The sequence below is a fragment of the Corvus cornix genome, chromosome Z (genome assembly GCF_000738735.6).
Source record: "Corvus cornix cornix isolate S_Up_H32 chromosome Z, ASM73873v5, whole genome shotgun sequence".
Classification (NCBI taxonomy): domain Eukaryota; kingdom Metazoa; phylum Chordata; class Aves; order Passeriformes; family Corvidae; genus Corvus; species Corvus cornix.
Window position 1 is genome coordinate 6,683,633 of NC_046357.1, and position 15,589 is coordinate 6,699,221.

The 15,589-nt window shown below is 41.3% G+C and overlaps 1 protein-coding gene across 4 annotated transcripts in view; it reads right to left on the minus strand.

Annotated features, from left to right (window-relative positions):
• The window catches only part of IL31RA (interleukin 31 receptor A), a 42,249-nt gene that overhangs the window by 23,170 nt on the left and 3,490 nt on the right, over positions 1–15,589 (minus strand). The window contains exons 2-5 of one of the 4 annotated variants that reach the window (XM_020584300.2): positions 11,901–11,960; positions 9,342–9,430; positions 1,888–1,969; positions 711–1,004 (exon numbers count right to left, since the gene is read on the minus strand). In XM_020584300.2, coding sequence (XP_020439889.2) covers positions 711–1,004; positions 1,888–1,939 — 346 coding nt within the window. In that variant the 5' untranslated portion in view covers positions 1,940–1,969; positions 9,342–9,430; positions 11,901–11,960. Of the gene's footprint in view, positions 1–710; positions 1,005–1,887; positions 1,970–9,341; positions 9,431–11,370; positions 11,607–11,900; positions 11,961–15,589 lie in introns of those variants that run through there. The other 3 variants (XM_020584299.2, XM_019283432.3, XM_020584301.2) reach the window with 3 other exon arrangements.

The window sequence follows — 15,589 nt, forward strand, 5'->3', positions numbered from 1 at the left end:
TACACCCTGAAAGACTTTTTTGTTACAGCTCAATTTCATCACTGGTTAGAAGAAGTCTGAGTAGAAAGGAAGAGAACTGTGCCCAGTGAAATAAACTGGTTGAAAAAGCCCTCTTTTCAAAATAGTATTTTTCTGTCCCATCTAATAGAATTCTCAGAAGATCTTTCTTTTATCAATAAGCTTACAGCACATTAAACTTTGCAGACAAGCAAGACCTTTTGCTGGATTTTTTTCTACAGATGTCTTGCTTTTATTACTTCTTTATTAGAATGGGACCCCCAGGCATACGTTAGTACAATCTGGACTTAATCTGTTCAATAAATTAAAGAATTCATATACATATTTTAACGTTCTCCATGAGAGAGTGTAATTATCATTTCTTCAGAAGAGAGTGATTAGCGAGGAAATCTCTCTGGAGAAAGCTGAAGTTGGCTAGGCTAGAAAGGAGATATAACCAATGGGACAGACCCAATACCTTTGGAACTCAACAGAAAACTTCAGCTAGGCGAAAGTCAGGGTCAGAGAGGTTACAGACCTGTGTCAGTATAAAATACTGGTAATTTCATGCTTTATTTCAGAAAAAAAAAAAAAATGCACTTGAATACAGGTGTTTTAAAATGCCACAACCAAAAGTAGCTGTTTTAAAAGTAAAATTATTACAGTAAATTATTTTAAAGTGTTAAGATTATTTTTTCTGCCTTTCTACTTACAGCCAGACTTAACTTCTGTGTGAGCCAAAAGTTGTTCCTTGTCCAAGTTCATTAAACACTTCACATAAGCTGTGTTGTACGTGAAATTACGGATGGTTACACTAGATACAGTCTCATTCACAATGTTACAGTTTTCTGAAGCAATTAATTCATCATTCAGTTTCCAGATGATGTGGCTTGCATTTCTCTGAGGCAGGTAGCTCTTTCTAAGAACACAGAATAGTTTCAGGGGGGATCCTCTTTCAATTTTAGGAGATGAAGGAAAAATGTCAGCATCTGTGATAGAGTTTTCATCTAGAAACAAAATCAAAGACATCTCATAGACAAATTCCTCTTAAAATACTAGTAGAAAAATGATAAGTTGTTTTGTTGTCTACAGATAATTTAATTAATTTTTTTCATACAGAATTCAAATAAAATACCCAGTTAGTTATTCAAATCAGATACTGCTGTTTGAAAACTCAGTTCACATTAATTACTGTATTACAATAGGTATTACATTAGAGTAATGTTTCAACAAATTCACAGAAATAATGAGGAAGTTTCCATTCAGAAACCTTTTTAATAACCCTAAATGAAGAAAAGAAAGTCTTGTATTTCAAGCCTGTTTCTATAAAATATTCCTATAGGTAAAAGATATGCATGTAATTTATATGCATTTATCATTACTACTTAAAATATCCAAAAATACATTAAAACAGTAAGACTAAAATTTACAACTAAGCTGCAATATATTTCAATACTTCTTAGAATTTATATTCCCAGACAGAGTGCAGCTACAAAACACATGTAAAAGAAGAACACACAAGTGGGCTGAATAAATGAATTGAGCACAAAGTTATCAAACAGTGCAAGAATCATCCATTAGAGTCCTGGAAGGAACAAACTGTTTTTGTTAGGGGGGGTTGGTGCTACTTATTTCTTGAAGCCAAATTTCATTAATTTAAAATTATTAAATAAATAAATTTCATAAATAAATCTGTCAACAAGAAGACATCAAAACTACCATAAATTAATTTTTCTATATATACTGTACACTAAGTCAATCACCTACTAACTTCTACTTTTAAAATATACTTTTCCTGCTTTCAGAACTCCTCAAAATTTCACTTGGAGAATGTTACCTTTTGGAAAAATTTCTTATGGCAAGACAGGTGGTAAAAATCCAGAAGCATACCTGCTACAGAGCTGCAGAGCAGGACAAACATCCAAATCAAACTGTTGAACATTTCCTTCTCAGTAAGTATAGGCAGAAAATGCTGTCATAAAATAAAAATAATATATTCAACTAAAGATGCCCTTTTAACACCTTGTTAGCATTTGTGTAAGAGTTAATAATGTTATTCAGCTTTTCTCTCTTGTATTCAAGTGAAGTATTGCTTTGTTTAAATGTTACTTTCCTGAACAATGGAGAAATTTGATGCAGTTTTCCTAAGATAAGTTGCATACATTTCCCATAATCAAGAGAAAGATAAGTGTACCTAAAACTCTGGTAAGGGCAATCCAATTCACACAAGGGTTTTACCTTCCAAAGACCATGTAAATAACTGGCAAGAAATGTATCTCCATTCACTTGACATGCAGCCTGCCTAGTCTTTCCTAAGCAGATTCATCTAGTGAATTCTTTTGAAAGTTAAGGCTGTTGCAGGAGAAGGAATGATCTGCCTATCTTGTGCATCACCACCTAATAAAGAAATTGTTCAGGAAGTGGACAACAGTGCAGGTTGCCTTTCACCCAAAAGAGGATGAATTCATATTGGTTTTATCCTGGCCAAGTGTACCTGGCAACAGACCTGAGTACACGCCGCAAAAACAAAGGAAAGCACCTCTCTCTGGCATTCTTTTCGAAGAAAAGAACTGAACTACCGTGCAGCCGAAAAACCTTTAACTCTATGTTAAGAATGAGGAAAGCAAAGCAGAGACTGATTTCTTCCAAAAGGACAGCTGAATCTAGGATTCCATGAGAAAAAATTACAAAAATCAAACACTCTTCTTGCCTCAAGTGCTGCTGTCAGCTCTTACAGAATCACAGAATGTGTTTATGGAAGGGACCCCTACACACCATCTGATCCAAACTCCCTGCTTACACAGGGCCTCCTAGGACCATGTCCAGACAGCTTTTGAAGATCTCCCTTGACAGAGACTCCACAAACTCTCTGGATAGATAACCTGCTCCAGTAGTCATTCACTCTCACACCAAAGAAGTATTTCCTGATGTTCAGAGGGAACCTCCTGTGTTTCAGCTTGTACCCACTGCCTCTGGTCCTATCACTGGAGAGATTCTGGCTCTACCCTCTTTGCACCCTCCCCTCAGGTACTGATGAGATCTCCTCTGAGCTGTCTCTTCTCTAGGCTGAATAGTTCCAGCTCCCATATGGCAGATGCTCCAGTACATTAATCATCATTGTGGCTATTCCCTGAACTCTCTCTGGTATGCCCATGTCTCTCTTGACATCGGGAGTCCAGAACTGAACAAAATACTCCAAGTGTCGGCTCAGCAGTGCTGAACAGAGGGGCAGGATCACCTCCCTTGACCTGCTGGTTGCAGTCCTAACACAGCCCAGGAAACCAGCATTCTTTGTCACAGGGGCACATTGCTGGCTCATGTTCTGCCCTCCACCTGGCCAGCTCCCTGTACTGCTGTCTGGGGTTTTACCTCCCCAGACGAAGGATTTGAAAAATTCTAGTTTGACATGCACACCAGAAAGCTTAAATAGCCTAAGATCCCATCCACATCCAGGGGATGCTCCTCATTCTGTATCCATCCTGTACCCTTTCCCCCTCTTCTAGTGCTTCTCTAGTACTCAACCATACAGTAAGTCACTTCCACTTGCCAAAACAGCAGAAAACTAAGGAAAAAAAAGTATTTGTACTACATTAAGCAACTTGCTACATGATCAGACAGGCACAGGAGTTGGTGAAACAGAGGAGAGAACTGGGGAGTGAGACCTCCATGACTTTTCCCAGACGTGAGCTGTTAATTTGGTTCAGTCCTCCGCCTCCTTTTTCTCCAGAATCAATTAGCAGCTGTTAATTTGACATGCCAGCTGCTAGTTACTACATGCCAGAAACCAGGGTGATTCAGCAGGTTACAGTGCTGCTCAAATCTTATATGCTTGTCAGGACACTGATACGTGACAAAATAGCTCTTTGGCTGTTTACTGAAGAGGTTGTACATGTAAAAGTGATGAAAGAACATGCCTGAGTGAAAATTTAAGTATTTAAGTATTTAATTGAAAGATGCCTATAAAAGCTCAATTCTGATGACTAAACAAATATGAACAGAACTGTCTTCTTCAGTTGATTAAAAAATTGATTCAGCAAGGCCAGATATCTTGTAGGAAGATGCAATCTCAGTAAGGGTCACATTAAATAAATAAAACTTGTGTAACACAGTTGATGAATAATGTCTCAATACTTCTGATTAAATTACCGCGTTTGGAAGAGCTATGATTTAAAAACTTTAAAGTCAGAGGAAAAAATTACCCAAAGTTAACTTTTCCCCATATTGTATTTAAGACCATTTCTTAATTGCCCTTCTCCCCCATTTCAGGACATGAAACCATTTTCCATTCAGATCCAATTCTAAGATTGTTTTTAACTACACACCTCTGCATACAGTGTAGATGTTACACCAAGAATAAAGAGCATGCCACATCTATAAATGTCAAGACAGCATATCATAGAGTCATTGAATCACAGAATGTTAAGGGTTGGAAGGTATCTTAAATACCATCTAATCCTAACCTCCCTTCCATGTTCAGGGACACCTCCTAGTAGACCAGGTTGCTCAACGCCTTATCCAAACTGGCCTCAAACACTTCCAGGGATGGGGCATCCACAACTTCCCTGAGCAACTTCTTCCAGTGTCTCACCGCCCACACAATAAAGAATTTCCTGCTAGTGTCTAATATAAATTTCCCCTCTTTCAGTATGTACCCATTCCTCCTTACCCTGCCACTCCAGTTCCTGTCAGACAGTCCCTCTCCAGCTTTCCTGTAGGCCCCTTCAGATACTGGAATGTGCCTGTGAGGTCCCCACACAACCTTCTCTTCTCCAGGATGAACAGCCCCAACTTTCTCAGCCTACCCTCACAGGGAGGGTACTCCAGTCCTCTTATCAGCCTCCTGGCCCTCCTCTGGACTTGCTCTAACAACTCCTTGTCATTATGCTGGGGACCCCAGAGCTGGATGCAGTGCTCCAGGTGGGGTCTCAGCAGAGCAGAGGAGCAGAATCACATCCCTTGACCTGCTGGCCACTCTCCTTTGGATGCAGCCCAGGATTCCCTTGGCTTTCTGGGCTGCGAGCACTCACTGCCCGCTCGTGGTGCATTTTTCATCAGCCATCACACCCAAGTCCTTCCCCACAGGGCTGCTCTCCACTTCTCTGCCCAGCCTGTTCATGTGTCTGGGATTGCCCCAATGCAGGTGAAGGACCTTGCAGTCAGCCTTGCTGAACTCCATGAGGTTTGCTTGGTGCCACCTCTCAGGCCTGTCCAGGTCCCTGTGGATGCCATCCCTTCCCTCCAGTATGTGTCAACTGCCCCACACAGCTCAGTGTCATCAGCAAACTTGCTGAGGGTGCCCTCAATCCCACCGTCCATGTCACTGACAGAGGTGTGGAACTGCATCAGCCCCAGGACCAACCCCTGAGGGACATCACTCATCCCTGGTCTCTGTAGACAATGAGCTGTTGATCACAACTTTGTATGTGTTGCCATCCAGCCAGTTCTTTATCCAAAGTGGTCCATCCATCAAATCCATGTCTCTCCAATACAGAGACAAGGATGGCAAGTGGGACGATGTCAAATTCTTTGCATAAATCCAGGTAGACAAGGGGAGTTATGTTGCTACCTGTTCTGAGCTTCCCCTCCCCCTCCCAAAGACACTTGCTCTGAACATGTGCTCTGGACCCCTTTGTTCCAAGCATGGGCAAAACCAAATGTAACTCAGACTCTTCAGCAGTGTCTCACTGTCCGGTCACCCCGGGTCCGCCCCCAGTCCTCCCCTTTCCCCTTCTCCGGATACAAGAGACGATCGAGGGAGGCCCCGCCCTCTCTTGGCTCTGCTATGTTTTCTGCGAACATCTTGTCGTCTGTTTCTTTTGAAAGCTCCTAACTGTGGGAAATTGAGCGAGCAGGGAGCTATATTTCTCCCTCTTTGCTTCTGCTGGTGGTATTTGCTTTGCAGCTGATACAGGTACCGATTTTAGAGCTACTAAAGTGCCAGATTGCCCGTGCTACCTCTCTGGGTTGCTCAACGCTTTCTGAGGCATTGAAATACAAGTGCTAGCTGGTAAAAAGCTGAAAATATACCTTCCTCAGAGTTACTCTGCCCTTGTCCACCAAAGCTGTAGCCCCATCATAGAAGACCACCAAATTTGTCAGGCATGGTTTGCCCTTAGTAAAGCTACGTTGGTTGTCCCAATCACCTCTTTGTTTTCTATGCACCTTAGCATAGTTTCCAGGAGAATCTGCTCCATGATCTTTCTTGGCACAGAGGAGAGACTGACTGGTCTATAGCTCCTCAGGGCTTCTGCATTCCCCTTTTTTTAAATGGGGGTTATAGTTTGCTTTTTTCAGTCATCAGGGACTTTATTTGACTGGTACAATTTTTCAAAAATTATGTATAATGGCTTAGCAGCTTCTTCTGCCACCTCCCTCAGGACCTACAGACTAATCTTATTGGATCCCATGGACTTACAACCATTCAGGCTCCTTAGATGGTCTCAGACCTGATCCTTTCCTACAGTGGGCTTAGGGTCTTCATTCTCCCAACCCTGCATTAGCCTTTCTCAGCTTGATTGAAATGGCTGGAACACTTGTTGTCAAAGACAGAGGCACAGAGGTTGTTGAGAACCTCTGCCTTCTCTTTTCCCAGGGTATCCATGTCTCCCATTTGCTTTTGAAGAGGGCCCACATTATCCCTAACCTTCGTCTTCCTTGCAACATAGCCATGGAATCAAGGTGCGCAGTGCCAAGTAGAGGGGGACAATCCCTACCCTGGTCCTGCTGGCCACACTATTGCTGATCCAGGCCAAGATCCCATTTGCCTTCTTGGCCACCTGGGCACACCCTGGCTCATGTTCAGCTGCTGGCACCAGCACCCCCAGGTCCTCTCCAGCCCCTCTGTCCCAGCCTGTGCGGCTGCCTGGGGTTCTTGTAACCCAGCACTTGGCCTTGTTGAACCTCACACCATTGGCCTCAGCCCATCGATCCAGCCTGTCCAGATCTGTCTGCAGACCCTTTCTGCCCTCCAGCAGATCAACTCCTGCCCAACCACGTTTCATCTGCAAACTGACTGAGGGTGCACTTGAACCCCTTGTGAGGATCAGTAATAAAGATACTGAACAGGACTGGGCCCCATAGTGAGCCCAGGAGAACCTCATTAGCAACCAGCTGTCAACTGAATGTGGCACCACTCAGCACCATTCTTCGTTCCAGTCATCTTCAAGAACTTTTAACATCTTTGCTGGAATGTGACAGGAAATTCTTTACTACCAAGTCTGACACTCATCTAACAACTATGAAGGAGGAAAGAAGCTGAACTCTCCTTTTATTTAGTCTTTACTACCCATTGCTATAGCTCTCCCATGATAGCTGCCATATGGAGAGACAGACCTCACCCTATACACAGTCAGCAAATGCTGAAAGCCTCCACTCTGGCCCACTGGGCCACCTAACTGTGATGTTCTGCAAAATGCACCAGGAAAAGCAATAACCATCAATTTTAAGAACCCCAAGATTCAAATACATCAGCATTTACACAAATCCTAGAGGGAAAAAGGACATTTCAGGCAAATGATTCAAACATGTACTTCAGCATCCTTTTTAGGTAACAGGGTGCATCAGATTCATGATAGGTCAGGATTGCACCAAAGGCAAGTACCAGTGAGCATCAGAAGAGGAAAATGGAGGGGTTTCTATGTTGGTTGGAGAAGACAATGACACACAAACATAATGGAAGAAGCAGTAAATTTGAGGGACACCTAATGGGTTTTCTTAACTCCTTAACCCCTATGACTTAAGCACTGACAAGCCCATCCACGGGAAAAATGACAGACACTGTGATGAAAGATCCTGGGCACACTGATTTCACAATCCACAGTCTTTCACTGAGCTAAAAATAGTCAATTGAACCTCAGACCAGGATGAACAGGATTTAAAACATTTACCTTTAACTAGAACTTGATTTAAACAGGTGTTAGGTGCACTTTCATTTGGAAAAGATATCTATATGTATTTTAAAAACTTTGTCTACTAACTAATAATCTATTAACTAATAACCTGCTAACACCACTTAAAGGAAATAAAATCAAACAATACATATCTATTGAGAAAACCACTACGCTTACAGACATATCTGAAGGAGCCACATGATGACGCTGTCAAAACGCTGTATCATATACATATGTATATGTTTCTGTATGGTGACCACAGAAACTTGTTCTAAAAACAACATCACGTCAAAAAAACCCCAAAACATCATCACACAAACAACTTGTGAATTTAAAAACTTCAAATCAACTGGAAACGGAAAAAGCAGAAAAGTAATTTTTCCTCTTTCAGTCTCTCAATAGAGAATGTAGGCACAAAAGGATGAGGTATTTTTGTTCTAAAATCCTGAAGGACATCGTGACCAGGAAAAGTCAGGTCTGCCAATAACTGCTGATAACAGTTATTTTGCTTAGTATACCCTGCAGTTCAGATGCAAAACATTATGTTTTGATAAACCCCCTTTGTTTTCTTATAAAGCAGAACACTGAATATTCATTCATTATAATATAAAATGCTGTTACATTGGAATTTAAATCAAATTTCTAACTATACAAGCTTGATATTAATAGGGAAAAATAGAATATGACTCATTATTTTCCAAACAAGCATAACAAACAAGTCTCTATGTAATTCTTAATGTATAAAATGCTCAGACATAAAAAAAGCTGCAAAACAGATTTTTTTTTTTTTTTTTTTGACTAATTAATATATTGTACCTCATAAAAGAAACATAATTTTTATGGAAAAATTTTAAAGTTAGAAACAAAACAAGATTCACTTGCTTTATCTTTACATACGGGTCATTTCTTTTATTATAACTACATGATTGTATCCAATTTGATAATACTCACTAGAGGAAAGGTCAGGCCATCAGTATCACTATAACTAAATGTTGGTTATATTACCAGACAGAATGTTGCTTTCAGAGCAGGCCATTACCTGTTCTTTTTTCACTGAGAAAGAAAAAACAGACAAGCTATGGTTTAAAGAAGGTTAACATACAGATCTGGTCTTGGAGCAAGCCTCCTTCTTAGGCTGATTGTCTGAGTGACTACACAATCTATCTGAACTGCAAGGGTCTACTTTGAGAGATGATTTTGCATCAGACATTTTCAGTAAATAAGATGTTATTAGACAATGGTTGCCTTCATGCCCCTTCGTGTTGGTGGAGAACAAGTTGTCTCTCATGTGGCAAGCAACTAGGTGAGCAAAATGGACAGCCAGGGTAGCAGGATCCATGCACTGAACTCCAAAGAAATGTAGAGCTCTCACTGAAAAGAGGGTAGCCAGATCAAAATCTTTTACATTTGTCAGATTTGGGTGGTTTCAATCTAAAGTTTATACAGAATACACACCTGTCATAAAATCAGAAGGAAGATTCTCTCTACTGCTTCAGAGCATTAGCTCACCTTCTCCAGTCTTGTCTCTCAACCTCAGACTGGACCTAGATGTAAAACACACACCTACTTTTATAATGCCAACAAAATATGTTTTGGAAGAAAGCAAATAAAAACTTTCCTGGACTGTTATGGAATCAGCTACAGCCCCAAAATGTATAATATAGTTATAATCCTTGTACTGCTGCAGTGCTGCAAGTAGAACAACACAGAACACAGTGCAGGTAACACCATGCTCCCACAAACACGAGAAGGAAAGAGAACAAAATGAGCACAAAACTTCACTTTCATACTTTCTTCACACTCAAAAAAGATGACCATGACCCTGAAACTTACCTGGTACATGTAACACAACATTCTGAAGAAGACATTTAATTGTGTATTCTAGAAAACATTATAAGCTCAGACTCACTGCAGCATCATAACCCTGCTGCTTCAAATCAAATAGTAAAGGTTATCTATCCTGCTATTCTTTACTATCTATGCTGTTACCTTTACTAACAATACTTTTGTATCTTAGCCAAAATTGCAAGGAAAAACACAGCACAGTAGTGAGAAATCAGGCTCCATGGGACCTACTAAACACAGTTATGTTTTGACATCTCTTAGTATGGCATTTTTGAACTGAAAATGCCCTCTACAAGCACCAAATCATGCAAAAATTCCCCAGGTTTAAATGATTATTATAGAAAAAAATCAAAATTTATAATCTTCAATACTACAATCTCTGTGATACAAACCCAAAGCTTTTTTCTCCCTTTTTCTCCCTTTTGAGACCTGTTTTGTTATAGATTAGCCTCCGACAGAAAAATCTGAACTGACCACTCCGTTCTTTTGCCTAACACACAAAGCTTCCTTCAAGCATGAAAACATTCTCTTGCCCAATCAGTGTCTTAATTCACAGAGAGTCTAGAAGTTGGATTTCAACTATTTTAGACAATCATAAAATCATTTTGGTTCAAGAAGACCATCAAGTGCAACCATTAACCCAGCAATGCCATGTCCACCGCTAACCCATGTTCCCAAGTGTCACATCTACGTGCCTTTTAAATACCCACAGGGACAGTGACTCTACCAATTCCCCAGGCAGCCTGTTCCAGTGCTTGAGAACCTTTTCCGATAAGAAAGTTTTCCTAATATCCAATCTAACCTTCCCTGGTGCAACTTGTGGCAATTTCCTCATCCGTTGCTTATAACTTGGGAGAAGAGACTAACCCTCATCTCACCACAACCTTTCAGGCAGGTGTAGAGACTGATAAGGTCTCTCCTGAGCCTCCTTTTCTCCAGGATAAACACCCCAAGCTCCTTCAGCTGCTCCTCACAGAACTTGTGCTCCAGACCCTCCACTTCCAAAAGACAAATCATACAGTCCATTACAGGTGAGAAGACAACTGACACTTCCCAATTTAAGTATGAGTACATGAACATGATACTCGTGATATATATATATACACAAACCCATTACGAAAATATTTTTTCCTCAGAAGGCAGAAATGGCAAACATTGAAGAAGGCCCAGTTCATTAAAATATGATACACCACTTCGAGAAAATGTGAATGAATACAAATTAAGCAGAGAGCAATTAAGTAAGAGCTTTTACTTCCTTTGATGACTGCATACATTGCAAACATTTTGAGAACACATAATGAGAACATTACACACACAAGGAAAACCACTGCCAAGCATCTGTACTGCATTCTTTAGAAAATGAGATTAATGCAATGAGCTAAACAGAAAGTTTCAATTCTTTCTGTCTCATGGACTTGAAAGAAAGAAACCAAAAGGAGCTTTTTGGCCCGAAGACACCCAGAAGCATATCCTGCCCGAAGTCTGGGACAAACGCTTGGAGAAATGCAAACGCAAGCAAACTTCACTGCTAGAGATCCACGCGTGTAACAGTGCGGGGAAAGAGTTTCACACTCCCCCACACTTCATATAAACGAAAAAGAGCACAGGGACCTTTGCTGAAAACATCTCTTCTACTCACCTCAGCTGCAGAACGGGCGTTTGGTTTAACAGGGGCCTCTGCCTCCCCGCGACGGCGAAGAGACGGACAAAATAGGAAGTCGCCCGGCTGAGCACAAGTAACGCTTTTTCCCGTAATTCTGAAGGCCAGCAATTCCCACCCCCGCCGCTGGGAAGAGCGGTGTCGGACTCGGATGTCCCCAGCTGCCCCGCACGGCGCCGGCCGCTGGCGGGCGGCTGCTCGGCCCTGCCCGGAGCCCCTACAGGCGCCCGCCCCCGGAGCCGCCCCCTGACCGCCCCCGCCCGTCCCTGCGGCCACCCCACTTCCCGGGACGGGGCGGAGCGGGGACACAGCCCTGCCGCCATGCAGGCTGAGGGCCCGCCCGCACCAGCTTCGCCGCTCTTTCAAAGGGCGGTAATCAGCCGGCCGTGCGGGGGTGTACGCAGCGACGTTTGGATGCAGATGAAACAAGTCAAGAGTGTCTTCAAATCGCATAAGCACACGCAGCGGAACAAGCATATGGGTAACAGCAACAACAGAGGAGCACTCACCGGTAAGCACGTCATGCATCATTTAGGGCACAGGCAAGGGAGTAATTCAAGTGGTGATCCCTTTTAAAACAAACAAATGTTTTCCACTTAATGGCTTGGAAGAAGACTGCAGCCCATAAGCAACATAAAAAGGAATAATGGGACTGAAAATCAGAAGGAACGTTGCAATTAAGATGCCGTGAAATTAGTAAATGGAAATACAAAGTCCCTAGTAGTGTGGCTCCTATTAAGCACTGACAGTCCTTGCTAAGCAGACAGCCTCCACGAACAGATACTGAATTTTAATAATGCAATCAGTACATCAAGAAGTCTTGGCCCCAATTCAGGAAGAGATCCATTACAGACAACAAATAGTTTATCTTGCACTAGTGTCACATGCAACAGAAGCTGCAGATTGACTCATTTCAACTTCCATGACTTGTGCAGCAGATGTGAACTGTAACCTAAATGCTCTTTGGTATAGCAGACTTTTTTTTCTTTAGTAAGAATAAAAGTAAGAGCAGGACCAGACCCACAATTATGTTTAATTATTGAACTTCTGTTCTAGACTTGGTCTGATTAACTGCCCATTCTCACAGATTAATACACTGTTTTTACTGATACACTGAAAGTTGACTGCTCAATCTTTCAAAATGATGAAAAGTTGCACCAGACCTAACAGACTAGTTAAACATTTGTTTAACTTTTAAAAACCTTGAGTCATCCCTCTGCCTGCCTCAGGGCTACATAACGTGCTTAAATTAAAGCTTGCACAATCTTAAATATTTGTGTGTGCACTGGGCAGTAGCACTTAGGAGATTCCAGGATGCAGAAGGCACTTAATGATAGCATCAGTAACTGTTTCAGCTACTACCATTTGTAACAATTTAATAGTAAAGAGAAAAACATCTTACAAAAGTGATGTCATTTACCAAAGTCATTTGCCACAGTAAACAGGAAACTTTTAGAGTACAATAGAAACCATGCCAAAAAAATGTGTCCCATATCCACACTTAGAGACACTTTTATCCACTTTGCACACAAATGCTCTAGAAGAACTAACTCTTCTGTCCTGAGGGTGGGAGCAAAGAGAAGTAACTGTTCCTGAAACACGAGTGCCTTCCACAGAAAAGACTCAACTGTTTTCATTGCTGATTCCTCTCTACCTATTGTTTGGGCTGGTGATTCAGGGGTAACTGCTCCAGGGATTGCCTGATCCCAGATGGTACCCCTTCTTAAAGGGAAGCATTTCCACTGCCTCTGTTGGCAGGGTGAGACAGAAGACTGCATAACTACTGCTACAAATCTGACCCTTACTGCAAATCCATTTGTTATCTGTAGAAGTTCAGTTTCAAAAAATATTTATCTTCTGTATTATGTATGGCCACACCCTATAAAGTTATTGACCACTGTATAATTACAGTGAGCCTGTATTAACACTGGCACAGAATAGAGAATTTTGTAGTTCGGTGGAAAAATTAAGTGCATTTTCATTGACCAGTCTGCAAACTGACCTTGCAGCATTTAATTGTGCAGTCTTAGCAAAAGCAGGTTTGATGGAAAACATATACTGAATTTTACCTCAGGAAGTTGCAGAGTTGGTTTTAACCGAGAAACTCATTAGGCTGATTTCTACCTATGCCAATAACTCAAACCAGTTCATTCCTCTAAATGTAAGGAGGACGGCATCTTACACCACTGCAAAACACAAACAAAACCCATGAGTGTCCTTCTATTCCCTACTGTTTTCATTTGTGGGGAAGAACAATCCAGTGAAACTAGTCTGATTTTCACTTCAATTTCTGAGTATGTATAACTCCATTTTTCAGTGAGTAGCTTGTCATTAGAAGTCTACTAGTATCAACCTCCATGCAAGACTGCATTTAACAAGTAAAAAAATTAACGATGCCATTCTTAAATTTTATTTTAGAGTAACATAAAAATTCAACAACAGCAGTACCCTCAAAACCATGCTCTTAAATTACTGGTTTATGACTACAGCCTTCATTTAAATGCTGTTGACTACAGTTTATGACTACAGCCTTCATTGTCCAAGCTTATGACTAATGTATCACTGAATAAGCAACAACAATGGGTGTGACAACAAACTCTGAAGGGGGAAGGAAGTACCTAAGACTTGTAAATGCTCACTGGTCAAAAGGAACGACAAGTCAAAGGGTCCACAATCAATCAGAAAGTTTTATTAGTAAATTACACACTTGGCATGGAAACTGGTGTTTGTTCCTGACCTACTATATAAGCACACAGCTGTGGGTTTTTGATAAAAGGGGTAGGGGGAGAGAGAAAGGACCACCACAATCCACTGCGTGCCTGAAGTCAGCTTCCCTACAATGGGCAACACCTGTATGACACTAATTTGACATAGGTTTAGAGGCAGACTCTACAAACTGCTCAAATCTAACAAAAGGCGTAAGAAATGTACGAATTACTGTTTTGCAGTGTGCATCCACCAATGTTTGATACACACTGAAAGGTTTTAATGCCTAAGTGCAATTATTTGTGCATCTTCTTAATCTGTGCTCTACAGAAGATTCACTCCTCAAGAAAAGAATCAGGTGTTTTGCTAAGAAAGCCACAAAGCCATTATCAATTTCAGAATAGAGAATTATGCAATACCTCCATCCCATCACATCTTCCTTCACAGCATTGCAACATCAAAACAGCTGTAATTGCCATCTGTTAAAGGCCAGATAATGTTAATCTGCTGGCAAAGAAGGGATGTTTTATTCCCAGAGTAATGTCTTAGAGGTTTATTACAGATTTTTTTTTTACATGTTTTCATCCTATGGTAATTTAAGATTCCCAAGCCTTTTACTACAATTGCAAAAGCAGAGAAACCTAATCAAACCCATTTGTACAAGGAGGCTAAAGGAATTACTGAAAATCCCATGTAATAATAGCAGGACTACAAGGCACCATTTCTTGTAATTTTCCACCCCAAGACCACAGTGAGCAGACTCTTTATGACAACTACAACCAGGACGAGTTACTCCTGGCAGAGAATCACTATGAAGGGAGAGCTGCAGCAGTTTGTAGTAACCACCTGCAATGAACCAAGTTTCTCACATACACTTTAACAAAGAACAGCTTATCATACAAATACTCTTCTCTTACACCTACCACTACCTACTAAACCATATCACAAAATGCCATGTTGACTCATTTTTTGAACAATCCCAGGGATTGCAACTCCACCACCAACCTGGGGAGCCAGACCCACTGCTTAACGACTCTCTTCATAAGTTTTTCCTAATATCCAATATAAACCTCCCCTGATGCAACCTGAGGCCATTTCCACTTGTCATAGTGATGCCTTTTCCTGGTCTTAAAATCAAGAGTCATACACGGTTAAGGGGAAAAGGGATTTCACCTTGGTATTTATTTTAAGGATCCTTAGGTGCACACGTCCAGGTCATATGCATTGAAATGCACCCCGCCGAGTCTATCCCTGAAGATCGGGTATAACATTATAGGTTTTAATAATCAGCATATCTAAGATTCCCCAATGAGAGGCTCAAGTGAGCCCCCCTCCCCAAGGAACCTTCCCCTGGATGGTTCTATCTTGGTTTACAGAATGTGTTCTGGAGAGGACCTTGGGGTCTGGGGCACACTGATCCTTAGCTATGAAGCTTCTAAAATGTTTAGTCTCTTAGCTTAACAAACAAGTTCAAGAATGTAAGGAAAAACCA